The following is a 28000-nucleotide window of genomic DNA, read 5'->3' on the forward strand; positions in this document are numbered from 1 at the left end:
CTAGCCCTTTTTTGATGTCTTAGTAAACTTCTTTAGTTGTCTTTAAAATGGGTCTCATGCATTTTATATTAGGTTTATTCCTCAGTAGATTGTCATTTTTGCTGTTCTTGAATTTAGATATAAATTACATTTTTTACCTGATTCTTGCTCACATATAGAAAAGTACCTTAATTTGTATATGCTTATCTTGAATCTGGTCATCTCAGGAGTATTTGAACCTTGTAGTCCAATTGATAAAATTTGATAAAATCAAATCACCTCAAAGTGATACTGGGGGAAAAGCATTTTGGAGGCTTTAGCTCTTTGATAAGAGTTAAGCTTACCTCATGTTAAAGCTGGTTAGTCATAGCAGTCAGCCTCTTTTATTTTTTTAATTTATCATTATCACCATTTTTATTGTTATCATCAACACCATCATTATTCTGCAGTACTGTCCTTGGGGATCATAGAGGTTTATCAGTTTGTGTCCTCCCTCACGGCAGAGCAGTCAGCCTCTTTTAAAGGTGATTTTCTTTTTTGATAAATGCCTTATATGTGGGAGGATTAAGAAAGAGGATGGTTTTTGACTAATTTCTTCATTGGGAAATAAGCAATTAGAATAGTTTCACATTCTCCCTAAAATAATTGGAACCAGTGACCTTCCCTCCCTTCCCTTCTTTAAGGCTTTGCTTCTTTCTGAGTCCAGTGTTCTTGTCCCTGCATTTTATGATCTTCCACCTGTAGTCTGATAGGCTAGCTCTTCAGGGCAGGGCAGAGATTCACCCTCTCTCTAGGTCTCTCTGAGGCTGAGAAGGTAGAGATGTGGGATCTTCCTAGTGTATGGTAGGAATAATAGGAGCCGTTGGAAAAAATATCAAAGGTTTGTTGCTTCTGGAAATTTTGATGTGTAGCATGAGACATCACCTATTGGCACCTGATCTTTTTTTTTTTTTTTTTGAAAATGATAATGCACAGGCCCATGGTATTTCTTTATAGAACCATTAGAACTATATGGCAAAATCAAAAGGAATACCCATCAATCATTATTGGGCTAGAACACCGGGTTAGTAAAAGTGACTAGGACAGATGAGCAATGTTTGAACATATGTCACCGTATTTCACAGTGGACCCTATCCATGTGATAGATCATCAGTGTCAGGGAAGTCTGCTGTTGAATAATGAATGTTTCCATGGCTGGCAGTAGGAACCTGATCTGCTTTTGCTGTTCATTCATGAAATGAAGGCACTGGAGTGTGGTGGTAAGATAATTGGACTGGAAGATAACTTTTGCCTTCTGGGAGGTGTACAATCACAAGATTGCTGATTTTTCCTTTTACTCATTTCACGTAAACTTGCCCTGTCTGAAGAGGCTAATTTGAAGTTCTTATGAAAGATTTGCGTTGGGTAAACTTATGGTTGCTTTCAGAATTGTATATTAATTTTCCAGTTTCTTTTTCACTGTGTCTATTTTTATCTTTTGCTGTTCCTCCCACACTTAAATTGGTCTTATTGTAAAATACTGCATTTTTCTTTCTACCTGACAATGCTGAATTTCTGCTCAATACAGAGCTTTGCATCCTAAAGTTAAATATCACTCCCATTTATTTAAGTTATTGTTTTGCCGAAAACCTTACTTTTGGTTTCAAGGTTCGTAGGATTCGCTGGCAAAATAACCACTCTGCACTAAGTTAAGCAAAAATTTAAAGAGTTTATTGAATTAACACGAGAATACAGTATATTAATTAAGAAAAGAATAGTATAACTAATTAAGAAAGAATAGTAAAGACAGAGGTTTATATGTCACCGAATTGGGGAAGCACCTACATCCATATTCAAGCAGCGCTGGGAAGTCCCTGGTACAGCAATCTGGAGTCCCAATTGTGAAAAGGCTCCAGGCAGTGCGTCCACCCCACGGGTGAGACTTCAGTTTGCTACACGAAGGAGTCCCACTATAAGCACTGATAATAATCAGCCTGCGTGCAAATTTGCAGCCCTGGTATTGTCATAAATGTCTTGGTCTTAACTTGAAAGTCTTGGAATGTTCTCTAATCCCCGGGGGCTGGCCAGGCCCTCAAGGTTCAAGCCCCCAGATTTACTCCCTGTCTTATCTAATGATTTACAAGATATGCTGGTGTCACCCCTGCTGGCCTGTATGTAGCTCAGCAGTTTGGCACTTAGCCAGTTTTTAGGGTTGTTGCCTGGTCAGAGAGAAGCCTAGTGCCGCCTCTGAAGCCTGAACAAGACTACTTTACTAGCTTCCCCAACAGTTATAATTTTCTGTTACATTGCTATTTAAGGTTATTTTATTCTTATTTTGATTTAAAAAGATTTGAAACTCTATGAAGTTATGAAACTTTTGATATTGTATCCTTTGTGTGGCTAGTTTTTTATTGTTATAATTTATTTTTTTTAAGATAAGGGGTTAAAGAAAGAAAAGAATTGGCCACATACTTTTATTTTCAATTATATTTGTGTATTAGAACGCAAGCACAGAAAACTTGATTCAAACAGGCTTAACAAATAAGGAAATTTATTATTAAAATGAAACTTGAAGGCTGAGGTAGGGCTGACTTTAAGACTGGTTTAGTCCATCTACTATAGCTCCGTTTCTCATCTTTGCTGTCTTCTGTGTGTTGGCTTCGTCCTCAAGCTGGCTTCCATCATAATGGCAAACTGGCTGTAGAAGGCCCAGGCTTCCCATTCTCAAATATAGGGCATCTCTTCTGGTACTTTCTTACAAGTGCAAGACGTGTTATTCTCAGAAACCCCCTAAACACCTTCTCTTGTATCTCATTGGCCTGAATTAGATCATAGGTTTTATTCTTACCCCCAATTCAAGGGAATGCCTTGAATTTAGGCCTGAGTTTCTGAATCATTATTGTGGCGAGGGGAATGGGATTACTTTCAGATCAGTTGGATTTTCCATGGGAGCTGGTACTAAGGGCCGCTGTCTTGAAGCACATTGGCTTTGTGAGTAACTGGTCATTATCTCAATTAAATTTATGGTACTGTACAAAGGGTACAGGGTGGAATGGATGCTGGGTAGGCAACCGTCAATGTCCTCTTGATAATGAGTCCTATAAAATTTCATCTCAGGCCATATGAAGTAAGAGTAAAAAATAAAAAGGAAAAATAGACAGCCTAAGCAAGTTTTAAATTGACTTACTTGAAAACTTCCTCTGCAGTTTCCCAGTTTATAGTGGTTGATTTTAGCTGACTGGCTATTGCTACTTACAGAACAGAGAAAATTCATTAAAAATAATGAATTATTCAGTTGGATAGTGAAATTCAGTTATAAAGCACTTCACTGTGCCATAGATTCAGTTCAGGTAAAGTCATGTTCCTGGTTTATGGGCAGTGAGGCTTCTCACAATGACACAGCATAGAGAGAGGCTTTTATATTTTTCCCTGTTGCTAGCATTTTAATAGCATTTTATTGTATTTATTTGTTTCTATTTGTATTGTTTCTATTTGTATTTTATTTCAGTTGACTATTAATAAAAATTTTAATTTATATTTTGTTATTATAAATTATATATTACATGATACTTGACAGTTATGAAAATTTGGTAGATGCCTATAAAGAAATAAGTCTCTCAAAAAAAAAAATATCCCACTACTTTTAAAATTGCTGTGATTTACTGTAGCTGGACCAAATGCTAATGGTGGTTTTATTTAGCTTTTCTTGTTTGCTTGCTTGGGTTATTTGGAGCGAAATTAAGATTAGCCAAAATTGAGCAATAGATTAATTAAATCCTCTTTAATTAGGGAATTTAATGAGGGTTTTGTCGTGGATTCTTTGGTCCTAATTTTTTTACTCTGTCCCCTCCTATTCCTATTAGTGCATTGAAAAGTAGAAAGGAATTCTCAAAAACAATACAAGAGAATACCTTATAAATTATATCTTCTACAATAAATTACAGATTATACATGCATGTGTATATGTGCATGTATATGTGTCCATATAGTATATGTATATATATATATAAAGTAGTTGCTAGTATATTGGTTAAGTATAGATAAAATAATAGGGCAAGGTTACATTTTCAGAAACTATGTAATATAATAAAAGAACTCAAACCCAGAATTTTTAAAGTTTGTTGCATTGTTAACATTTCAAAGACTTTTTGACTGGAAACTGCCTCTTTTAGTAAAAATAACATAATTGTATAGGTGAAACCCAAAGTGTCTAACCAAATTTAGGACATTGATAACCAAAGTGAATTGCTGAATCATTTAAGCTGCTTTAGTCTTATAAGCTTTTTGTTAGGTTATTTGAAAACACTTACTAATCCAATCTTATAACTTATCAGTTTTTAAAATTTATTTTTTTTCTATATTCTCATCTACAAACATAAAAAGTTAGATGAGTGTATGTATATTACTGTTGTAACTTGGATTGTAGTTGGAAACCTCCTAAATATAATTTGTGTAATATACAGAGAAATAAAATAGATGCATGTTGAAATTTAGTACTCCTTGGATCAGATCTGATGCGTAAGAATGAAATCTTTTTGGATAAATGAATCCATTTTCTTTTCTCTATTTGGATTTATCATTTAAAAGAACATTCTGCCTATGAAGCACTTCAGTGTTTAATTAACTTTTGATAAATTTATATACTTAGTCTAATTTGTATGGATTTGATATCTCTTTCTGTACCCATAGGTTCTTGATCCTTCTCAGTATACTAAAGAGAGTGAGGTATAATAGCAGTAAAAGATCTGTCACTACTCCTATCAGTATGCCAACTCATGTATAGCTGCAGTTTAAGAGATGTCACATCAGGTTTATCACTGTTTATCTTGACATCAACCCCGTGGTCAGTAGGGCAAGTAATATATAATAATAATGTACTATAATAAGGCAAGTAATATAATGGCAATTTAATCCCATTTTACAGATGAAGAAATGAAAATTTAGAAAAGTAGTGCCTTGTGCAAGATCACGTGGATACTAAGTGGCCAAGTGTCACAGCATATTTTTCTAAAAAAACTAAAGACCAATTCTCATACAAATATACAATGAGCACATCACATTTGTTTAATTCAATAATGAGGGAACCAACAGGAGATCAAATTGGTTCAAAGTGGAGCAAAGATTATATAGGTAATAGGGTTCTCCAGAAAAATAGAACCAATAGGATATATATATATAGATATAGAGAAAGATATTTACTGTGAGGGACTGCCTCATGCGATTGTGGAGGCTTAGAATTTCCACAATCTGCTATCAGCGAGCTGGAGGCCCAGGAAAGCCAGTGGTGTCATTCTAGACCAAATTTGAGGGCCTGAGAACCAGAGGAGCCAATGGTGTCAGACCTGCTTAGAGTCCAGAGGCCTGAGAACCAGGAGTGCTGATGTGCAAGGGCAGGAGAAAATGGACATCTCAGCCCAAGCAAAGAGCAAATTTCCCCTTCCTCTGCCTTTTTGTTCTATTGAGGTTCACACCAGATTGGATGATGCCCACCATTGGTGAGGGCAGTCTTCTTTACTCTGTTTACCTATTCAAATGCTAATCTCTGGAAATACCCTCCCAGACACACCCAGAAATAACTGTTTTACCAGCTCTGGGCTGGTAACCCTTAGCGCAGTCAAGTTGATACAGTAAATTTACCATCACATAAAGACATTGGAGAAAGAACTTTGAAACAATTGCTAGCTTAGGGACAGGGCTGTCCTACAGGGCAGTAAAAACCATAGGCTTTGAGATTATCTTTTCTGCTGGACAGAATTCAGTTGCATTTTTACTAGATAAAATTTTACAAGTTAACATGTAACTTCATAGAGTCTGAGTTTTTAATCAATAGTAAATAATGAGTTAAATAAATGTATATTCCATATGAAGTAATCATTGGGTGGGCTTGTGCTCCTGTGACACTGAAAGGACATATTGCCTTCTTTTTGTCTTACTTATAACTTTTGGATAATTTTTCTTGATACAGCGCAACATTGGAGCCTAGGTTTTCTGACTCCAAGTGTAGATTTCTTTCCATTGTACTTCCCTGCTTCTTCATAGTATAATTTTTAATGCTAGAGCACTCTGCTGACCTTTGCAAAATCAGCTAGCCTTTGTTATTAGTTTTCCTTTGTGCGTAGTGATGGTGATACAGCTTTGTTCCTTAGAGAAGCTTTGTGAAACTCAATGGATATTTGTAAAATTTGCATCAATGCCCAAAGTGAGAAATTGAAATTTTAGCTTGTTTACTGTGACTTCTCTTTTGTGACATTTTGTTAGAAAATTTTAGAATAATTCTAAAATTCTTGCATTTTTGATTAAATAATCAGGTTTATAAAACAGTGTATTTCATCAGGTTAGCCTTCATATATTTTGAACAAAACAGAATTGAACCATTTTAGGTAGTAACTGAAAATTTGTCCACATTAAACAATATAATTGTCTCTCAGAGTGAGGCATTGAAATACTTACTGATAATTTTTTCCTGGACTTGAAATGGTTATCTGTATGTGCCATTTAACTTAACAGTGTAGTGTTTTTTTGTCTTTTGGGGGATGCATTTCAAAAAGGTTGGGATTCTTTATTAGCCCTCAAGCAATTAGGCAAGTCAGTTACTGTGGTAACAGTAGGCATTAATTTCCTTACTTTTAGAGGTTTTAGGAACAAAGAAATCTCTGAGCTAATCCACTGAAACCCAACTTTCTCTTGAGACTGGTGTGAAGTCTGTCCGTTCTCTAGAAGATGACACCATTCTAAGGGAAAAATGTGCTTTTGAGATGAATTTCTACTCTGCCAGAGAGAAGTGTATAGTATGGTTTAAAAGCTAGGTGGTGAAAAAGTTATCCCTTCTTAGCTAATTTGGAACTGTGATTGGTCTTAAATTTTCTAAATCTGTTACTAATTTAAATCTTAAATCTTATTGGTGTGATTTCTGTTGACATGAACTCGAAGTGGCTTGAGTGGATAGCTTATCCTACTATCTAATTGCTGTCAAATAAAATCACCTAAGATGACTTCTTTCAAAACATAATTTGTGGGCTTCCCTGGTGGTGCAGTGGTTGAAAGTCCTCCTGCTGATGCAGGGGACATGGGTTCGTGCCCCAGTCTGGGAAGATACCACGTGCCGCGGAGCGGCTGGGCCCGTGAGCCATGGCTGCTGAGCCTGCGTGTCCAGAGCCTGTGTTCCTCAACGGGAGAGGCCACAACAGTGAGAGGCCCGTGTACCGCAAAAAAAAAAAACCAAAAACATAATTTGTAATTTTGGCAGATAATCTCTTAACATTTAATTGGCTAATATTACTAACCCTATAGTAAGCTCACTCATTCAACTATAATGAGGTTCATTTTGCAACTGATTTATCAAAAAGCTTTTCTTTTCCAAGAAGTTGCATTTTTTTTTTTTTTTTTGCGGTACGCGGGCCTCTCACTGTTGTGGCCTCTCCCATTGCGGAGCACAGGCTCCGGACGCACAGGCTCCATGGCCATGGCTCACCGGCCCAGCCGCTCTGCGGCATGTGTGATCCTCCCGGACCGGGGCACGAACCCGTGTCCCCTGCATCGGCAGGCGGACTCTCAACCACTGCGCCACCAGGGAAGCCCCAAGAAGTTGCATTCTTATTAGGTATTTTATGAATGTATTGTGATTTAAAAAAAATAGCTATAGTGGGTTGTTAATCACAGCAGCATTGGATATTTTCTAGTCTTAGAGCATTTTGTCTGTGTTCTATAGCAGCAGTTGGCAAACTGGCTACTAGGTCACATCTTACTTGCTGCTTGTACTGAATATGAGCCTAATGGTTTCTACGTTTTTAAGTGGCTGAAAAAAAAATAAAAAGAACAGTATTTCATGAAATTTGTGTAAATCCAGGTTTTACTGTGTATAAATAAAGTTTTATTAGAACATAACCATGCCTATTTCTTAAGTATTGTTTATATCTTTTGTTCTATAGTGGCAAACTTGAATAGTTGGTGACAGCAACAGTCTGCCTGGAATATTTACTATCTGATCTTTTAGAGGAAAAGTTTGCTGACTCTTGTTCTATAGTATAAAAAAATGTAACCTTGATTGTTCATTAAACAAACAAAAAAAATCTTTCCCACTTTTATTGGCATACGTTTCCCCCGATTGCAAAAAGGTAACACGTGTTCTTATAGAAAATTTCGAACATATAGAAAAGCATAAAGAAGAGAATTAAAAGCTATCTGCATTTGTGGGATAACCACTTATATTTTGGTATACATTGCCAAAGACCTTTAAAAATGTGTTTGTGGGGACTTCCCTGGTGGTCCTGTGGTTGAGACTTCACCTTCCAATGCAGTGTTGTGCGGGTTCGATCCCTGGTCGGGGAGCTAAGATCCCACATGCCTTGCGGCCAAAAAACCAAAACATAAAAAGAAGCAATATTGTAACAAATTCAATAAAGATTTTAAAAATAGTCCACATCAAAAAAATCTTAAAAGAAAAATGTGTTTTTTTGTGTGTGTATATATATAATATGTTAATATATACATATAGACAAATACACATACATCTTTATTTTCTGAAATTAGAGTCTAACTTGCTTTTTTCACTTGATAAATTATAAGAACATCTTTTTAATGACTGCGTAATGCTCTGTTTTATGGATGTACCATTATTTATTATTTAACCATTTTTCCATTGTTGGATGTATAGTCTGATTTCAACTTTTATTATTATAAATATTATATATTGCACTATATTATATATATAATATATGTATTCTAAATATTGTGTATAACAAGGATGACTATCCTTGTATATAAATCTTTCTGGGGAATGCCGGTTATTTTTGTAAGCTTAATTCTTAAAAATGTAACTATAGGTAAAATGGTGTGAAAACTAGAGAAGTATTTTGAAGGGATATTTTGGTATTGTGTGAAGAAACTCCCTTGGCCTGCCTTCATGAAGATGGCTTATCTTCCATTTACCCTAGGTTCTGTTTAGACATACTAATTTTCACACTAGACCATCAAACTAGTCCTTTTAATAACTTGACTGTTAAAGCATTTGATTGATGCTGATAGTTGATGGACTGGAAGAACCGGGCCAGTGCCCCACTCTGGGTTCATAGTTTTTTTTTTTTTAATTAATTAATTAATTAATTATTTTTGGCTGTGTTGGGTCTTCATTTCTGTGAGAGGACTTTCTCTAGTTGCGGCAAGCAGGGGCCACTCTTCATCGCGGTGCGTGGGCCTCTCACTATCGTGGCCTCTCTTGTTGCGGAGCGCAGGCTCAGTAGTTGTGGCTCACAGGCCTAGTTGCTCCGTGGCATGTGGGATCTTCCCAGACCAGGGCTCGAACCCGTGTTCCTTGCATTGGCAGGCAGATTCTCAACCACTGCGCCACCAGGGAAGCCCTGGGTTCATAGTTTTTACTCAAAATTCTACAGATGGGAAGGTAAATGATTTGCTGTGTGAGCATTCCTAGCATCATTGCGGAGGCCATAGAGTGGAGTAATGCTCCAGGCCAGTATGAGTTGACACAGTAGACTCAGAAGTGGGGAGAAAAAGGAGATGTGCTCCAGTCTTAGGATAATTCACTTCCTACTCCACTAATTAAGTAGATGCTCCAGACTACCACCCTGTTTCCTGTGGGCCTCTTGAAGGAAAATCCATTTGTTGGCATATTCCTACTCTTTCTCAACCACTCATTCAGTAGTGCACCTACAAAAATGTACCCAAGTATTTCACTCAAAGGATGATTTATGAAGGGGTATTGACTCTTAAAATTTCTAGGGATACTCACATCAGCTGCTAGTATTGATCTGTCTACAGCAGAGGTTAGAATTAAGAGCCCTGCAGGAAACTGGGTCTTGGAAATTGATATCAGATGGAAGATTGCATAGTAACATCCAGTTCTTTTGAAAAATTGGAAGGTCTGGCAACACTGGGTCCATACTGACTGTTGGCAAGAGTTAACTGGAGCAAAGTTAGTGCCTTCCAATTTGTGCTGCAGCATAGTGATAATGGGTTATAGGTAATGCAAGATTTTGATGGTTGCATATTTTTTATAATTTTCAAGCATAAAATCACTTTATAAGGCAAACATTCAAAGATTTATACTAGGTGAAATTATATTTGAACACTTTTTTTAAAAAAAATACATTTATTTATTTTTGGCTGCATTGGGTCTTTGTTGTGGCGCTTGGGCTTTCTCTAGTTGTGGCGAGTGGGGGCTACTCTTTGTTGGGGTGTGTGGACTTCTCATTGCCATGGCTTCCCTTGTTGCGGAGCACTAGCTCTAGGTGCGCGGGCTCAGTAGTTGTGGCGCACGGGCTTAGTTGCTCCGCGGCATGTGGGATCTTCCTGGACCAGGAATCAAACCTGTGTCCCCTGCATTGGCAGGTGGATTCTTAAACACTGTGCAACCAGGGAAGTCCTGAACATTCTTTATGTAGATCCTTTTGTTAGCTACTTGAGTTCAATAACATGTACGGTTATGCATAGTAAACATGGTCAAAAAGAGTTGTGTTGTGGATGTATCATGTAGTACTTCCTTCTGACTTTTCTGTTAAATAATTTCCTATCTATTAATCACTTTAATTGGCTACGTGTGTGTTACTTAATCATTGGGAAAGTTATGGGCGTTCTTTAAATTTTATTTGTCTTAATTTTCATTATTTTACTACTAGCATAGAAAAGAGCAGGATTATTAGCTAATATTGTATGATATTTAGTGTTCTCTAATAGATTACAATTAATTTTATTAATTTTCTTATTATTTAATTTTTAATTATTTATTATGGGCTTTTGATGTGACAATATGGCAAACCCTGATTTTGGTAGAATTTCATAATGTTTGTTTTTAGAATTTAAAAACTAGTGTTTATGTCTAAAAATGATTAATTGAACACATGCAACTCATTTGATTCAATAAGGAAATATAAGGCTTTGTAACTTCAGAAACTCATTTAAAAATATATTTGATTACCCTGAAGTATATTTTGTGTACTTTAAAATTTTTGATTATTAAATTAAATGAAAATAAGTTATTTCAGTACACTTGGTTTTTGTTTAGTCTCCTTAATTAAAAAAATTTGTTTTGGATAGGATTTGTTTAGAAATATTCATGATACAGACAGGCTAAACAATTGACAAAAAACTTTTCCCAAGGAATTAAAGACCTGTAGTATATTAAGTACTTTATATTCAAATAGATTTAATTTCTGTAGATACCTGCTTTCCCACTGTGATGTCTAAGATTGTGATTAAAGCTGGAAAATCATCCGATTCATGAGTTGAACATAACAGTTAAGTATTTAATCAATAATTAGGCAGTAAAGGATTATTTCAGAATTGGATTTGGTGTTCCCATAATTCTTTTTTTTGTGGTATGCGGGCCTCTCACTGCCGCGGCCTCTCCCATTGTGGAGCACAGGCTCCGGACGCACAGGCCCAGTGGCCATGGCTCACGGGCCCAGCCGCTCCACGGCATGCGGGATCCTCCCAGACCAGGGCACGAACCCACGTCCCCTGCATCGGCAGGTGGACTCCCAACCACTGTGCCACTAGGGAAGCTGGTGTTCCCATAATTCTTCACTTTCAGCCTAAATCAAATGAGGTAGGGATGTCAAACAAAATACTCTGGTACCTTTTCATAAAACATCTTTTTTACTAAACAAAAGATCTGAACTTTTGAAAGCGTCTTTGAGCAAAAAATAAGAACGAATTTAAGAGATTGATAAAGGAAATAATCAGATTGAGCTCAAGAAGCTAGTTACAGGATTGCACAATGAATAAAGCTCAGATTACCTCACTAGTTTGCTAAATCTGCTTTTGTTCCCCCTGCCTATGCGGAACACTATGTTTGGACCAGTGGGGAAAGGAAGTGGAAGAGTTGCCATTTTTCAATTATTCTATTAGAAGGTATGTTGGAGATTTGTCAAGGACACAAAGACAACATTAATCCAGAAGATTAATGAAAAAAGTGTTCATCACAGTTATGAATTCATAAATATTGGCAATGGACCTCAGTTAGAAGGCTGTATAGAATCCTTGAAAAATGCCTGGAAGGACATTATTTGCTTGGTAAAGAAGTTCCAAAACCAACCAGGGATGAAAAATGAAGTGAAAAATGAATATTTTGAAACATATGAGATATTATGGAAACAGTGGAAATTTGGGACTGGTAATAACAGGAAGGTATGAAGGCTTTATGTTAAGTTTCAAGGTAAAAAACCTGATATTCTAAGTAATATGTTGCCTTACTCACAGATAAGCTCTTGTATATTAAAATTTGCCTGTAGTTCTGAATTCTACATTAAATGATGTATAAAAATGGTGAATCTAATGAAATCCAAGCTGCTACAGTACCTTCTTTTCAGCTTTAGGTGAAGAAATCTGATTAGCTATTTCATTACTGAAGTGTGTTGACAGTCCAAAGGAAGATTTATAAGCTAAAGGGAAAATTTCAAATTATTCTATGTGAATGACTCTTACTTTGCAGATTTGTTGAAGTATAATAATTGGCTTCAAAAAATGGTATCCTTAACTGACATTTTGAGCACTTGAATTAACTTAATCAAAAGTGCAGTCAGTGATCGGGTTTCCCTGGCGGCGCAGTGGTTGAGAGTCCGCCTGCCGATGCAGGGGACACGGGTTCGTGCCCTGGTCCGGGAGGATCACACATGCCGCGGAGCGGCTGGGCTGGTGAGCCATGGCCATGGAGCCTGCGCCTCCGGAGCGGGTGCTCCGCAACGGGAGAGGCCACAACAGTGAGAGGCCCGCATACCGTAAAAAAAAAAGTGCAGTGATCATGTGGAAAATATTAATATATTCACATATACTGACAAAATTTATGGATCCAGAGTAAAAATTCAGCTTTGCCAGAGTGAAGTTAAAATAATTTTAGAAGTGATTGTTTAATTGGTGTTATTTGAATCCTAAAGAAGGATTAATAATATTTTTAGAGCAAAGCCAGTGTGTACCTGAGACAGAGCTTTTTAGCATTATATTGAAATACTTGATATAAAAACATTGATTTTTGAAGCTTATTTACATCATCAGAAGAAATTAACGTATTTCTCAGTAGAAGAAAAGGAGAAGCATTAGATTTAAAGACTTTCAGCATCCTTGAAGTGCAGTTTAAAGGATCGAATTGTTGGAATGCTGGTTAACAGTGAAAAAGGAGTCTTTAGTATATTGGAGCAAAGCCTCCTCTTTTACCATTTGCTACCACTTGTGCTAACAAAGCTTCTTTGTGATGGTTGCTCTACAAAAATATTAAGAATGTGTTGTTAAAAGGTCTTAATCAGGAATTGTGCGCAACCATTTTAAGCATAAAGCATAACATACAAAAGTTATTTCATCTAGGACTTCCCCGGTGTTGCAGTGGTTAACAATCCGCCTGCTAATGCAGGGGATATGGGTTCGAGCCCTGGTCCGGAAAGATCCCACATGCTGCGGAGCAACTAAGCCCGTGTGCTGCAACTACTGAGGCTGCGCTCTAGAGCCACAAACCACAACTACTGAAGCCTGTGCGCCTAGAGCCCGTGCTCCGCAACAAGAGAAGCCGCTGCAATGAGAAGCCCGAGCACCGCAACGAAGAGTAGCCCCCGCGCGCTGCAACTAGAGAAAGCCCATGAGCAGCAACGAAGACCCAATGCAGCCAAAAAAAAAAAAAAAAGTTATTCCGTCTAAATGATTTCAAGGTTTTTTTTTTTTTTCCAGTACGCGGGCCTCTCACTGTTGTGGCCTCTCCCGTTGCGGAGCACAGGCTCCGGACGCGCAGGCTCAGCGGCCGTGGCTCACGGGCCTAGCCGCTCCGCGGCATGTGGGATCTTCCCGGACTGGGGCACGAACCCGTGTCCCCTGCATCGGCAGGCGGACTCTCAACCACTGCGCCACCAGGGAAGCCCTCAAGTTTGTTTTTAAAAAGTTTGAAAAATTTAATTTTATAAAGAAGATAAAATTTTCCCAAAATTTCATATTCACACTCCCAAAACCCCTTCCCAGCATGCCATAAAAATACTTTCGTTTTCTGAATGTGCCATGAACTTGAAAATGTTGTCAACTTCCATGTAAAACTTCATTTTTAAATGAAGCAGGCAATTGAGAGTCATCATGTATTTGAGTAAAATCAACAGATATCAAGCTTACTAAGCTGAATAGTTGACAACCTTGATAAAAAAGAATTTCTACACAAAAAAGAACTTAAAGTCCCTGTAAGTATTATCAATGGATTCAATAGGAAATATATTAATCAAACAACTGAAAACGGTGGAAAAGGAAAATTGGAGGGTAAGAAAGGAACTAAACCGTTATTTCCTAAATAAAATACTCAATAGAATTACTGTGGTAGAACAAATATGGTTGAAAATTAAATCGGTATTTGTTGAATGCACTGAACAACTCATTGGTCTTAGGAAGCCTACTTGATCTTTCCTGTCTTAGAGGACTTCCAGAGGAGTTATACTGATGGGCTCAGTGTGTTGGTGGGCTAGACCTTGAGATTACAACTTGGGGGACCTGTGAATAGAGATATTGCCTCCCTAGTGCTTCAGTGGAAGACTTACAGTCTCTTTGCCCTCAGTTTGCAGCTTCCTGAGGGACCCTAAGAGCTGAGGCTGCTGATGGTAAATAGAGTTATACGTGTAAAGTAAAATAGCAATCCACCCAAGGAATCCAGCATCAGGGGAAAGAAGACCAACAGAACATCCAAAATAGGAAGCTCCCATTGACACAGATCTTTGAAATAGTTAGACTATAACTTTTACGAAAGAAAGAAATTATAAGCACATTTAGGGAGACTCAACTAGAGTACAAAGAGACTTTCTGAAACTAACAATTGAGATCTCAACATTATAAAAATTCAGGAGGCAAATTGAAAAAGGACTATTAAATGAAGTTGAGAATGTTGAGAATGAAATTAGCATCTTGGAAATCAAGTGGAAGAAGTCTCTTTGAAATACAGAACAAAATTAAGGAGGACGTCATCAGGTAGGAAAAAATAGACACCAGCAGAAGGAATTCGGGCAAGAAATTCACTGGAATGTGAATAAATGCTGTAGAAGGAAAAAAGGAATAGATTATGGCAATTAATAACTAAACTAGTAACAGGGGTATATTAGTTTGCTACAGCTGCCATAATTAAGTACCACAAACTAGAAGACTCAACAGAAATTTATTGTTCTACAGTTGTGGAGGCTAGAAGTCCGAAATCAGATTGTTGGCAGTAGTTTTTTTTCCGAGGGCTGTGAGGGAAGGGCCTGTTTCTGGCCTGCCTTCGTGGCTTGTAGATGACTCTTTTCCACATCATCCTCCACCTACGCATGTCTTGTCTCTTGTGTTCAAATTTCTCCTTTTTATAAAGACACCGCTCATTTTGGATTAAGGACGACCCTAATGACTTCATTGAGATTTTGTTACCTCTGTAATGACTCTATCTCCAAAGATTAGGACTCCAACCTATCTTGTATTGGGGAGAGACACAATTCATTCTATAACAAGGGGAAAATTTTCTTATCTTAAGTAAAGACTTGGAAAGCAGTCTTTTCCAAGGACTCACTGATTCCAAGGAGAGTAAAGAGTGTACACTTAGGCTCTTAAAAATATGAAAATCCTTAAACATCTTTAATGCTCCCAGATGGGAAAAATATTACTCACAATTGAAGAAAGCATCAGAAAAACAATGGACTTCTTACTTGTGACATTAAAAGGCAGAACACTGTAAGAGAACATCTACAAACTGCTGAGAGACTGTTATGTTCAGCCAACACGTCATTCTCTTACCTGTTTGAAAAATAGATTTTCACATATGCAGGGGATCAGTGCTTAATCACCTACATATTCTACTTGAGGAAAATAATTGACAAAAACCTCTGAACAAACAATTGAATCAGAATGGAGATTCAAGATTGACAAGATTGGGGCTTCCCTGGTGGCGCAGTGGTTGAGAGTCCACCTGCTGATGCAGGGGACACGGGTTCGTGCCCTGGTGGGAAGATCCCACATGCCGCAGAGCGGCTGGGTCCGTGAGCCATGGCCGCTGAGCCTGCGCGTCTGGAGCCTGTGCTCCACAACGGGAGAGGCCACAACAGGGAGAGGCCCGCGTATTGCAAAAAAAAAACAAACAGAAAAAACAAAAAAAAGATTGATAAGATTAAGGGAGGAGGAAACTATAGTAAGCAATATATACATTTACATGTATATTTAAATTTATATAAACATATTAAAATGGATGATGAAATTGGTAACATAAATGTTTAGAAAATAGTAAGGATTCTTGAAAAAGAAGAGCAATACTAGAAAACTAACAGTCTGTAGCCAAAACCGTATCAGCAAAAAAACAGTAGTTAGAAGGGTGGGGAAGTCAAAACATTCTAAGAGTTTGCCTTGGTGGGTAGAGGGACAGTGCAAACGTCAGGTCTTGGTGGGGAAGGGATATAGTTTCACTGTTTTGCTGAGATAGTAGAGTAATAGGATGGAAGAAAAGTGAAATTTTAACACTGGCAATGATAAAAAGAGTATCAATGGTAATTTCACACAGTTGGAAAAAGTGGACAAAGAATAAGAGGAAACTGAAGAAAGGAAGGTAAATATTAATCAAAGTAAATGAAAGGGAAAACTCAAGTTCTTTTTTTTTATTATTATTATTTTTTATTTTATTTATTTTTGGCTGCATTGGGTCTTTGTTGCTGCACGCGGGCTTTTCTCTAGTTGCGGCGAGTGGGGGCTACTCTTCGTTGCGGTGCGCGGGCCTCCCACTGCAGCAGCTTCTCTTGTTGCGGAGCACGGGCTCCAGGCACGCGTGCTTCAGTAGTTGTGGCGTACAGGCTCAGTAGTTGTGGCTCGTGGGCTCCAGAGCACAGGCTCAGCAGTTGTGGCGCACGGGCCCAGTTCCTCCATGGTACGTGGGATCCTCCCGGACCAGGGCTCGAACCCGTGTCCCCTGCATTGGCAGGCGGATTCCCAACCACTGCGCCACCAGGGAAGTCCTGAAAACTCAAGTTCTTACACTAACTGTGAATGAGATGAATCTCCTTATTGAAAGACAGATGTGTTCAAATTGGGCTGTTCAAAACCAAAACCAGAAAAATAAACCACAACAAAAATCCCAGGTGTATGTTATTTAAAGCCAGCCTTTAAAAAAGTGATAAAAGTTGAAAAGTAGCAGGTAGTGGTGGATAGATACATGAGATTATTCCAGGGAAGTCCAAACCAATACAAATAAAAATATATTATTTATTTCAAAGAGGAGCTTATTATCCTTTAATGACTCAAAGTGAAGCATTATGAAATGATAAGACTTGATTTTAGAAAAAGATGTGTCAACGTTGTTCATACTCAACAATGTAACAACTAAATACATAATTTAAAAATTCTATTATTCAGTGACTTGGATCCCTCCCAAGAATAACCTTTATCTGATCAATGATTAAAATCCTCATGTAGGGACTTCCCTGGTGGTCCAGTGGTTACGACTTCGCCTTCCAATGCAGGGGGTGCAGGTTTGATCCCTGGTTGGGGAGCTAAGATCCCACATGCCTCGGGGCCAAAAAAACCAAAACATAAAACAGAAGCAATATTGTAAGAAATTCAATAAGACTTTAAAATGGTCCACATCAAAAAAAAAATCGTAAAAAAAAGAAAAAGCTTAAAAAAAAAATCCTCATGTATGCTGAAGAATTTCCCTACTGCAAATTATTCTACAACTATACTTTTCTGTATGCTTTTTATCTGTCCCAAGATCGAAGTAAATTTGACACAAATGTTAAGTTTGTAAGCAATTTTACTTTCAAATTCTTTGCCTGGAGGCATCTAGACAGAATTTTGTATGCAAAAAGGTATTTACATCTAAAAATTAAGACATTTTAAATTAAAATAATTTTAGCGTTATAGGTGGCTGCAGGGAAGAGTTATTGAAGTTTATTTCTGTTTTGGCAGTATGAATGAATTACTTACAGAATTCCAAGATTTTAGAGTTGTTATTATAGAATTGTTTATTATTTTCAGAAAACTCAATTTTCTGGCAGTTTTGCAAATGATCTACTCTGCATTTAGCAAAAGCTTGTTTTCCAGTTTAATAAAAATGTATTTTAAGGTTAAGAATAAACTCGCCTTTCCTGTGTGTGTGTGTCTGTGTCTGTGTGTGTATATGTATATGTATATACACATACCTTGGGATCAACTTTTGACTGTCCTGTCAAGGGTTTTGGATTTGTGGCAAATATAAGCTTATTAATAACCACTAACATTTGTAAAATGCCTTACAATGAATAAAGCATATATAGTTTATATATTTTATCTTATTACATATAATGCAGGTGGTAGCACTAACATTTGTGTTGTCAGTTCTGGTTCACTGAATCATAGATCTTCCCCAATGCCAAACTTTGCTAATGACGCAAAGAGCACCAAGTGCAGATGGAATATTCTTTCTTTTTTTTTTTGGAGGAACCCAAACTCACACACAGATTCCAAAAATGTCCTTTTCTTCTGCATTAGTACATGTTATGGTTTTGGATTAACAGAATAGTTTTGAGCAACGTGTGCAAAAAAAAACTGCGCAAAGGAAGTTTTCATTTTGAAACTCCTCCGTTTTATGTTTTCTAAATTACACAGCTTACTGATGTTGACTTAAAAAATATGTACAACGTGAGAGTTGTGAGTTAAGTTTTATTTGGGGCAAAATGAGGACTACAGCCTGGGAGACAGCATTTCAGATAACTGAGAAACTGCTCCAAAGAGCTAAGGGGGAAGGTCAGTATATATGTGATTTTGGTGAAGGGGAAGTACAGGCAATCAAGCACATATTTTTTGCACAAGGTTTTTGGTAGCCACGAGGAGCAGTTGTCACCATGAAGGATTTTAGTGCTTTTCCAGATATGAGGAGATACAGGAGTTGGGCTCATAAAATTGTCTCCTGAAAATATTGAACTCTCTGAAGACCTGTTCTGCCAGTTTTTCCCAGAGCACAGAGGGCCTCATTCCTGCTCTCCACGCTGAAGTCCTTTCAGGGGGTGTTGAAAGTCAGCAGTTGCAGCAGCACATGGTTTAATCCTTGTAGAGGTAGTTGGCAAGTGCCAATGGCAAGGGCCAATTGTAATTGACAGGGCCCCCTCATGGTCATAAATTGGACCATGATTTGGGAGGCATTTCATGACCATTTCGTCCTGTGGTTCTAGGAAGGCTGATTCCTAGTTCTGGCGAAAATTTCGCTGATAGTCCACTCAGTGTGCTATTACTGGACTAGGTCTTATTAACAATAGTCAAAGGACCACCTGTCCTACTAGTCTGTTACGGTCCAGAAAAAAATTCCGCCTTGTTGCATCCATCTTCACATATCTAGAGTTGCACTATTACAATTATTGATTCATATAAAACTATGTATTTTTGTTGGAGGCTCAGTTACACATTTGGTAATGCAAGAAACAACCATCTTGTAAAACAGGCAAAATACAAATAACATAGCTAGCAGTATTATTAAAGTCATAAGTAAGAATTTTTTTTATTAATTAATTAATTAATTTTTGCTGTGTTCGGTCTTCATTTCTGTGCGAGGGCTTTCTCTAGTTGCGGCAAGCGGGGGCCACTCTTCATCGCGGTGCGCGGGCCTCTCACTATTGTGGCCTCTCTTGTCGCGGAGCACAGGCTCCAGATGCGCAGGCTCAGTAGTTGTGGCTCACAGGCCTAGTTGCTCCGCGGCCCGTGGGATCCTCCCAGACCAGGGCTCGAACCCGTGTCCCCTGTATTAGCAGTCAGATTCTCAACCACTGTGCCACCAGGGAAGCCCCGTAAGAATTTTTTTTAAATTAATTAATTAGTTTATTTTTGGTTGCGTTGGGTCTTCATTGCAGCGCGCGGGCTTTCTCTAGTTGCGGTGCGCGGGGGTAGGGGGTGGCTTCTCATTGCGGTGGCTTCTCTCGATGCGGAGCACTAGCTCTAGGCGCACGGGCTTCAGTAGTTGTGCCACACGGGCTCTAGAGCGCAGGCTGAGTAGCTGCGGCTCGCAGGCTCTAGTGCACAGGCTCAGTAGTTGTGGCCCACGGGCTTAGTTGCTCTGCGGCACGTGGGATCTTCCCGGACCGGGGCTTGAACCCGTGTCCCTGCGTTGGCAGGTGGTTTCTTAACCACTGCGCCACCAGGGAAGCCCCTGGATTGATTTTTAAAATTAGGATAGGATCATGCCCATGATAGGAAAACATTTGATTCATATGCAAAGGTCCAAGAAGTCAAGAAAATGTTATAAAGGATCATACAAGCCAGGTCCAGGATCTTGGGCTAGCTGTCTACTTCTGATGTCTTCTTCCTCTCATCCTAGTGTGAGTGTAGTTTCTCCTCTGAGCATTGTTTTAAGGTGATTTTGAGTTCAGCCATAATCTCTATAGGCCAGTCCAGTGTAGGGACCCTTTGTAAGTGCAAATTAATCCGAATCAGTTCTCTTCAGTTTCAGTATGCATGAGCTAGTTAAGAGTCCCTGATAAGAGTCCTTCTGTCTAGGTTGGAGATAGTCCTTTACATTATGTCTTTTCCAGTATGCATAATCCCCTGGTTGCAGGTCGTGGGGCATCTGATCTTCATCTAAAAGATTACTGAGATAAGCTTCAAAAACAAACTCAGAGTGTCCTTTTAATAATTTAATTAAACTTTGCATTAATATAACCTAACAGCCAGGAACTATCTAGGAAGTGAGTCTTAGTAAATACAGACCTCCATTAACAAAACTGGGATTTCTGGGATTTAATATTCATTGAAACATAATCTTTTTTCTCTCTAAATTTATCCTCATTTCTTCCAAATATAACCAAATTAAGACCAATTTGTTTGCAAAATAAGTCTGGCCTCAATAAACTTGGCTTGATGATTAATATAACTATAATTGATCATATAGGCTGTTTTGCTTTGATGAAACTTTTATAAGGAGTCTCAAACTGAACTTTTAAAAGACCTCTCAGGGCTAGGGAAGTCATGACAATGGCTTATCACAGATTTCGCTTAACAGATCTAGGTGAATTCCTCCCTTTTCAGGGTCCCCCAAATACCTTGAGATTTCTGTCACATGTTTTGCATTTTTTTAAGTCTATACTGACTACCCCCCATTTTCCAGACATAATTAATAAAGCCAGAATTCCAGGCTTATTTATGATGAGCAGCCTAGATAGGTTAGTTATATCTGGCTAACATTTTCTGGATAGATACTCTGGTATTTTTCTGCTAGTGTATACCACTGATAGATTTACAAGGCTACCGTCCAGTTTGAGGTCATTAGCACATTTGGTGGTTGAGGTCTTTCACTCCTTCTTCCCCAGTGGGGCCAGTGAGTTCCCCTTTCCTGCTGTTAATCCTTTCCTTCCCAGTGCATAAGAATGATGGAGTTTGTTCTGTATGGAAAATTTGTTTGCCAAAGTAATCTTTAAAAATTTTCTTTCATACATTATTAGTGTTCTCAGTTTTGGGGGTTTATGCTTGGGAAAATGAGCACTTAAATGGATACTTGCTGGATATTGTTTAATTTTTTCAGAATTTGTATTGCTAAATATCAGTAGGGATAACAGGCTATCCCATAATCATAAATAGTTGCTTTGATTATTTCATATTGACATTGTTTCATCATAAGAATCTTCAGGTGTATACTAAAAACTGCTGTGCCTGAGGGGGCTATATTCTACTTTGGTGGGAATAGGACTGAGTTGACGCCCTGCATTCAATTTGTGCCTTTCCTGGAGTTTCTTTTCTGTTCCTCCCGGAGGAGAAGGGCCGAAAAAGGGCCATTCCAGGGCGCGGCGCTGGGCTTGCCACATTTGGGAGCGCCGCCTGAAGTTGGGCGCACAGCCTCCCGCCGCCCTGCTAGGGTTGCATCAGTCTTCCTGTTTGCACTATTTCTTTTTTGTGATCATGGCCCCGTCTTAAGTATTTCCAATTGAGAAACGAAACCTCAGGAAACCGAAACTTAACTAGCCGCTCTCGCTTCTGTAATTACGCTTGCTGACCGCCCCCCCCCCCCCCCCGCAACCGTCCAACCAATCAGACGGCGACTAGTGTCTTTGTTCAAAAGTCAACCTGCAACCGTCCAAACAATCAGACGGCGACTAGTGTCTTTGTTCAAAAATCAACCAATCAGTACTCTCCACCCCTGGAAAGCCCCGCAGAACGTCCCGAACTTGTTTTTACCTGTCTATAAAAGAGCTGTAGTAAACTCCGCCAGGACCTCTTAGCGTCACCGGCAATGAGTGCGCGGAGGTCCAGGTTCGAACCTGCAATAAATGACTCTTGCCGTTTGGCTTTGACTCTCGACTCTGGTGGTCTTGTGGAGGGGCCTCGCGACCTTGGGCATTTTATTTGGGGGCTCGTCCGGGATGCCCCCAAGCCCACCAGACATCAGGTCAACGGGTCATCGCTGACAACCGATCGGTAAGTAAGCCGGCTCAGGGTACCTTCTGTTTTGGGGACTAGGACGGTCCTGACGGACGCGCTATAGGACACCTAGTCGGGTGTGGTTGGAGACGTCCACCACGACCCATCTGGGGCTGATAGCCCATCTGAAGCGCGCACGCGATAACCTCCCCTTCCTCCTTTTACAGACTCCGCTATTGGGACTGCTCTTAATCACTTTTGTTTTCAGAGTAACCTTTTCTAACCAATCTCTTCCAGGACCTAGACATGGGCCAAGCACAGAGTACCCCCCTCTCCCTCCTTCTCGCTAATTTCGGGGATGTAAAGTCCCGAGGACACAACTTCAGTCTGGACATCCGGAGAAGAAAACTAATTACCTTCTGCCGCTCTGAATGGCCAACTTTCGGGGTTGGCTGGCCCACCGAGGGTACCTTTTGTCTTCCTATAATCCTAAAAGTTAAATATAGAGTTTTCTTGCCAGGAAAAGAAGGCCATCCGGACCAGATCCCCTACATCCTGGTATGGCAGGACCTGGTAGAAAACCCTCCTCCCTGGATGACCCCCTTTTTGTCATCAGGGTCATGTAAGATCCTTGCGGCCCGACCAACTAAACCCCCCAAGCCTCAGACCCCAACTGCACCCATACTCTCTGATAGCCAAGACCTCCTTCTCCTAGACCCCCCCCCCCCATATCAACCTCCTCCTTTGGCCCCACAACCGGTCCCCCTTCCTGCTCCTGGCCCTGCTCCTCTCCCCTTGGTAGAACCTCCTGCGGCCCCTCCCGAAGGGCCACCCAGGCTAGAACCGGAGGATTGAGAGGCAGAGGCACTACCGGTCCTCCTGCCCAATGAAAATAATTCCCATGGGCCGGATGGGCGCACTTGTGGACGCACTCAGCGCGACCCAGGGCTCCGCCATCCTGATTCCACCATAGCCCTACCCCTGCGAGAAATAGGCCCTCCCGATGAGACAGGGAACCCCCGACTCCAGTATTGGCCATTCTCTACCAGTGACTTATATAATTGGAAAACCCAGAATGCCCGCTTTTCTGATAATCCTAAAGACTTGATAGCTCTTCTAGATAGCGTATGTTCACTCATCAGCCCACCTGGGATGACTGCCAACAGCTCCTCCGGATCCTATTCACTACCGAAGAACGAGAGCGAATCCAGCTGGAGGCGAGAAAACTGGTTCCTGGAGATGATGGTCAACCCACCGCTAACCCTGACCTCATCAATGCAGCCTTTCCCTTAACTCGCCCCCCGCAGGATGAATGGGACTATAACACCGGAGAAGGTAGGGGACGACTGCTCATTTATCGCCAGACTCTAATGGCGGGTCTCCGGGCGGCCGCGCGCAAGCCCACTAATTTGGCCAAGGTATATTCAATTATACAAGGTAAAACAGAAAGCCCCTCCTCTTACTTAGAAAGATTAATGGAAGCCTTTAGGCAGTATACCCCTATGGATCCAGAGGCCCCCGAAAATCAGGCTGCCGTTGTAATGTCCTTCGTTAACCAGGCAGCCCCTGATATTAAAAAGAAACTCCAGAAGTTAGAAGATCTGGAGGGCAAACAGATACAGGACCTACTCCGTATCGCCCAGCATGTCTTTAATAACCGAGACGCCCCAGAGGATAAACAACTTAAAGCCACTGAGAAAATGACTAAGGTCCTGGCCGCCATTGTTCAGAAAGACCAAGAGGGCCCCCCAGCCACTCGACCTCCCAGGCGACCATTGGACAGAGATCAATGTGCCTATTGCAAGGAAAAGGGCCACTGGGCTCGGGAATGCCCCAAGAAAAGGCAGCCGCGCCCCAACCAGAGGCAATGGCAACCGAAGGCCACCCCAGTCCTATTTACACATGATGCAGAGTAGGGGGGACGGGGTTCGGACCCCCTCCCCGAACCCAGGGTAACCCTACAAGTGGAGGGGAAACCAGTCCAATTCCTGGTGGATACAGGGGCACAGCATTCGGTCTTGGTTAAGCCCCACGGGAAAGTTTCTAACAAATCCTCCTGGGTCCAGGGAGCTACGGGAGTCAAACGTTACCTTTGGACCACTCAGAGAACTGTGGACTTGGGCACGGAAAGGGTAACCCATACCTTTCTGGTCATTCCCGATAGCCCTTGCCCCTTACTGGGGAGAGACTTACTCACTAAAATGGGAGCACAAATTCATTTTCGGCCAGAGGGGCCAATCGTAACAGACCCTCACGACCAACCCATATCTGTGCTTACCCTGAACTTGGAAGATGAGTACCGACTTCACCAGGAACCACCCTCCCAAAATCAAGATATAGAGTCATGGCTTCAGCAGTTCTCCGAAGCATGGGCAGAAACAGGGGGGATGGGACTAGCCAAACATCGCCCAGCCCTATTCATAGAGATCAAACCAGGGGCAGATCCTGCACGTGTCCGACAGTATCCCATGCCCATAGAGGCCAAGACTGGTATCACTCCTCATATTCGCCGGCTTCTTGACCTGGGGATACTGCGTCCCTGCCAGTCGGCCTGGAATACACCCCTGCTGCCAGTCCGCAAACCTAACAGTAAAGACTACCGACCAGTGCAGGACCTGAGGGAAGTTAACAGACGGGTCATAGACATCCATCCTACTGTGCCCAATCCATATACTCTTTTGAGCGCCCTTTGTCCAGAAAAACAATGGTATACTGTGCTGGACCTCAAAGATGCCTTTTTTAGTTTACTCTTGGCACCCAAAAGTCAAGAACTCTTTGCCTTCAAATGGTCAGATCCCGAGAGAGGTATAAACGGACAACTCACCTGGACCAGACTTCCCCAAGGATTCAAAAACTCGCCTACCTTGTTTGATGAGGCCCTACACGAGGATCTCAGTGAGTACCGGAGACAAAACCCCGATGTAACCCTCCTGCAGTATGTTGATGATCTCTTAATAGCTGCTGAGACCGCTGAAGCCTGCCTGCAGGGAACCAGAAACCTCCTATGGACTCTCGGCACCCTGGGATACCAGGCCTCTGCCAAGAAAGCACAGATCTGCAGGCCTGAGGTAACTTACCTGGGGTACCTATTGAAAGGGGGGCAACGATGGCTCACAGATGCACGGAAGGAAACCGTCCTCCGCATCCCCAGACCCACCACGCCTCGACAGGTGACGGAATTTTTGGGGTCAGCGGGGTTCTGCCGTTAATGGATACCCAAATTTGCTGAAATGGCCAAACCACTATACTTAGCCACCAAAGAGCAGACGCCCTTTAAATGGACAGAGGAGGCTGAGCAATCATTTCAGCAGATCAAAACTGCCTTGCTATCCGCACCCGCCCTGGGTCTCCCTGATGTCTCCAAACCCTTCCACCTCTTTGTGGATGAAAGCAAAGGCATAGCTAAGGCCGTGTTGACCCAGCCCCTCGGTCCTTGGCCCAGGCCTGTTGCTTACCTATCAAAAAAATTGGACCCAGTGGCTGCCGGCTGGCCTCCTTGCCTCCGGATGATCGCCGCCACGGCCCTAATGGTAAAGGATGCTGACAAACTAACTATGGGACAGGAGTTGCATGTCACCACCCCCCACGCCATCGACGGGGTTCTCAAACAACCTCCCGACCGATGGATGAGCAATGCTCGACTGGTCCACTACCAGGGTCTACTGTTAAATCCCCAGAATCGGCTACACTCCGCCGCGGGCATTAAACCCTGCCTCCCTATTACCTGACCCAGATTTGGACTCCCCACTCCATGACTGTGCAGAGGTACTGGCCCAGATCCATGGGGTACGGGAAGACCTAACGTGACCAACCCCTACCGGATGCACAAGTCACATGGTTCACTGACGGCAGCAGCTTTGTCCAGCAAGGTCAGAGGTATGTGGGGGCAGCGGTAACATCAGAAACTGAAGTGATATGGGCAGAGACTCTCCCCCCAGGGACCTCAGCCCAAAAAGCTGAATTAATTGCCCTGACCCAAGCTCTCAAGATGAGCAAAGGCCAAAAAGCCACCATATACACAGACAGCCGGTATGCTTTCGCTACCGCACATATACATGGGGCAATATACCGAGAGCGGGGACTACTCACAGCAGAGGGCAAAGACATCAAGAACAAAGAGGAAATCCTGGCCTTGCTAGCGGCCATATGGGAACCCAAAAAGCTAGCCATTGTACACTGCCCGGGGCATCAAAAACCCACGAATCCAGTCGCCCGAGGCAACAATTTGGCAGACCAGACGGCTCGAAAGGCGGCACACACTCCAATACCATTACTTCCCCTGCAACTGCCGGATCCAGGGCCCCGGGAACTACCGCCCCAACCCGACTACTCGGAGGATGACATCAGATGGATGAGCAAGCTCCCTCTAACCCAGGTTAGAGACGGATGGTGGCGGGACGCTAAGAACAATATCCTCCTTCCTGAGAAACTAGGAACCCTGGTCCTTGAACGTATCCACCGTAGCACCCACTTGGGCGCCCGACGGCTACAGGATCTCATCAGGCAGACTGGACTTAAAATTAAAAATGTCTCCGAGAAGACTGAACGACTGGTTGCTGACTGTGCAGTCTGCCAACTCCATAATGCCAGCACCCACCCGTCAACCACTGGCATCCGGGAGAGAGGAAACCAGCCTGGAGCCTACTGGGAAGTGGACTTCACGGAGGTAAAGCCTGGCAAATATGGGTATAAATATTTACTGGTGTTTATAGATACCTTTTCAGGTTGGACTGAGGCATTCCCAACCAAGAATGAGACTGCACAAATAGTAGCTAAGAAGCTACTAGAAGAGATCCTGCCCAGGTATGGCTTTCCAGTTATGATAGGGTCCGACAACGGGCCAGCCTTCGTTTCTAAGGTAAGTCAGGATCTGGCTTCCATACTTGGGGCTAATTGGAAATTACATTGTGCATACCGCCCCCAGAGTTCAGGACAGGTAGAAAGGATGAATAGAACTCTAAAAGAGACCTTGACTAAATTGACCATGGAGACTGGCGCTAACTGGGTAGTCCTACTCCCCTACGCTCTGTTTAGGGTGCGAAATTCCCCCTATAAGCTAGGATTTACTCCCTACGAAATAATGCATGGTAGGCCTCCTCCTATCATCCCTAACCTAAAGACTAACCTTATCCAGTTGGACCCAGAAAATAATCTCCTGTCTTCCCTCCAAGCCTTACAGCGGACACACGAGACAATCTGGCCCAAACTAAAAGAGCTATATGCAACAGGACCCCCGCCTACTCCACACCAGCTCCGGCCGGGTGACTGGGTCCTTGTCAAACGCCATCGACAAGAGACCCTAGAACCCAGGTGGAAAGGACCTTACCAGATCATCCTGACAACGCTGACGGCCATCAAGGGGGACAGCATAGCTGCCTGGATCCATTACACCCATGTCAAGCCGGTGGACCCATTTTCTGACCTCATCAAGTCCACTAAAGCTGACGTCACCTGGACGGTTGACCGGAGTAAGGACAATCCCCTCAAACTGACCTTGCGCCGTACCCTCCCCCATGATGACCAAGGTACTGCTGATAGCCCTAACGATAGTCCTAACCCTCAATCCTCGGGCCACGAGGGGAGGACTCGGCCCTCCCCCCGATAAGAATACTTTAATACAACAACTATATGGTGCACCGTGCGAGTGCAGGGGAGGTACTATGGAGGCTCCTGTTGTTCCCCTAGGGTATACTCATATGCAGGACTGCGGGGGCATAACTGCATACCTTGTTCAGGCATATAGGGCACC

General features: G+C 41.5%; 2 protein-coding genes across 6 annotated transcripts in view; both read left to right on the forward strand.

The window, feature by feature from the left end:
* Positions 1–28000, forward strand: part of WRN (WRN RecQ like helicase) — a 141753-nt gene that overhangs the window by 9122 nt on the left and 104631 nt on the right. Inside the window, exon 1 of one of the 5 annotated variants that reach the window (XM_070044615.1) lies at positions 27440–27719. The exons of 1 other annotated variant lie outside the window; for it this stretch is intronic. In XM_070044615.1, the coding sequence (XP_069900716.1) occupies positions 27645–27719 (75 nt within the window). In that variant the 5' untranslated portion in view covers positions 27440–27644. Of the gene's footprint in view, positions 1–27439; positions 27720–28000 lie in introns of those variants that run through there. 3 more of the 5 variants (XM_060291487.2, XM_060291486.2, XM_030832657.3) reach the window with 3 other exon arrangements.
* Positions 22558–27553, forward strand: LOC115867836 (uncharacterized). The gene is given in 6 exon segments (XM_030884225.3): positions 22558–22717; positions 23114–23374; positions 23377–25922; positions 25924–26052; positions 26054–26917; positions 27423–27553. Coding segments are annotated over 6 exon segments (3999 nt in total). The 3' UTR covers positions 27462–27553.

The sequence above is a fragment of the Globicephala melas genome, chromosome 21 (assembly GCF_963455315.2).
Source record: "Globicephala melas chromosome 21, mGloMel1.2, whole genome shotgun sequence".
In the NCBI taxonomy this organism is placed as follows: Eukaryota; Metazoa; Chordata; class Mammalia; order Artiodactyla; family Delphinidae; genus Globicephala; species Globicephala melas.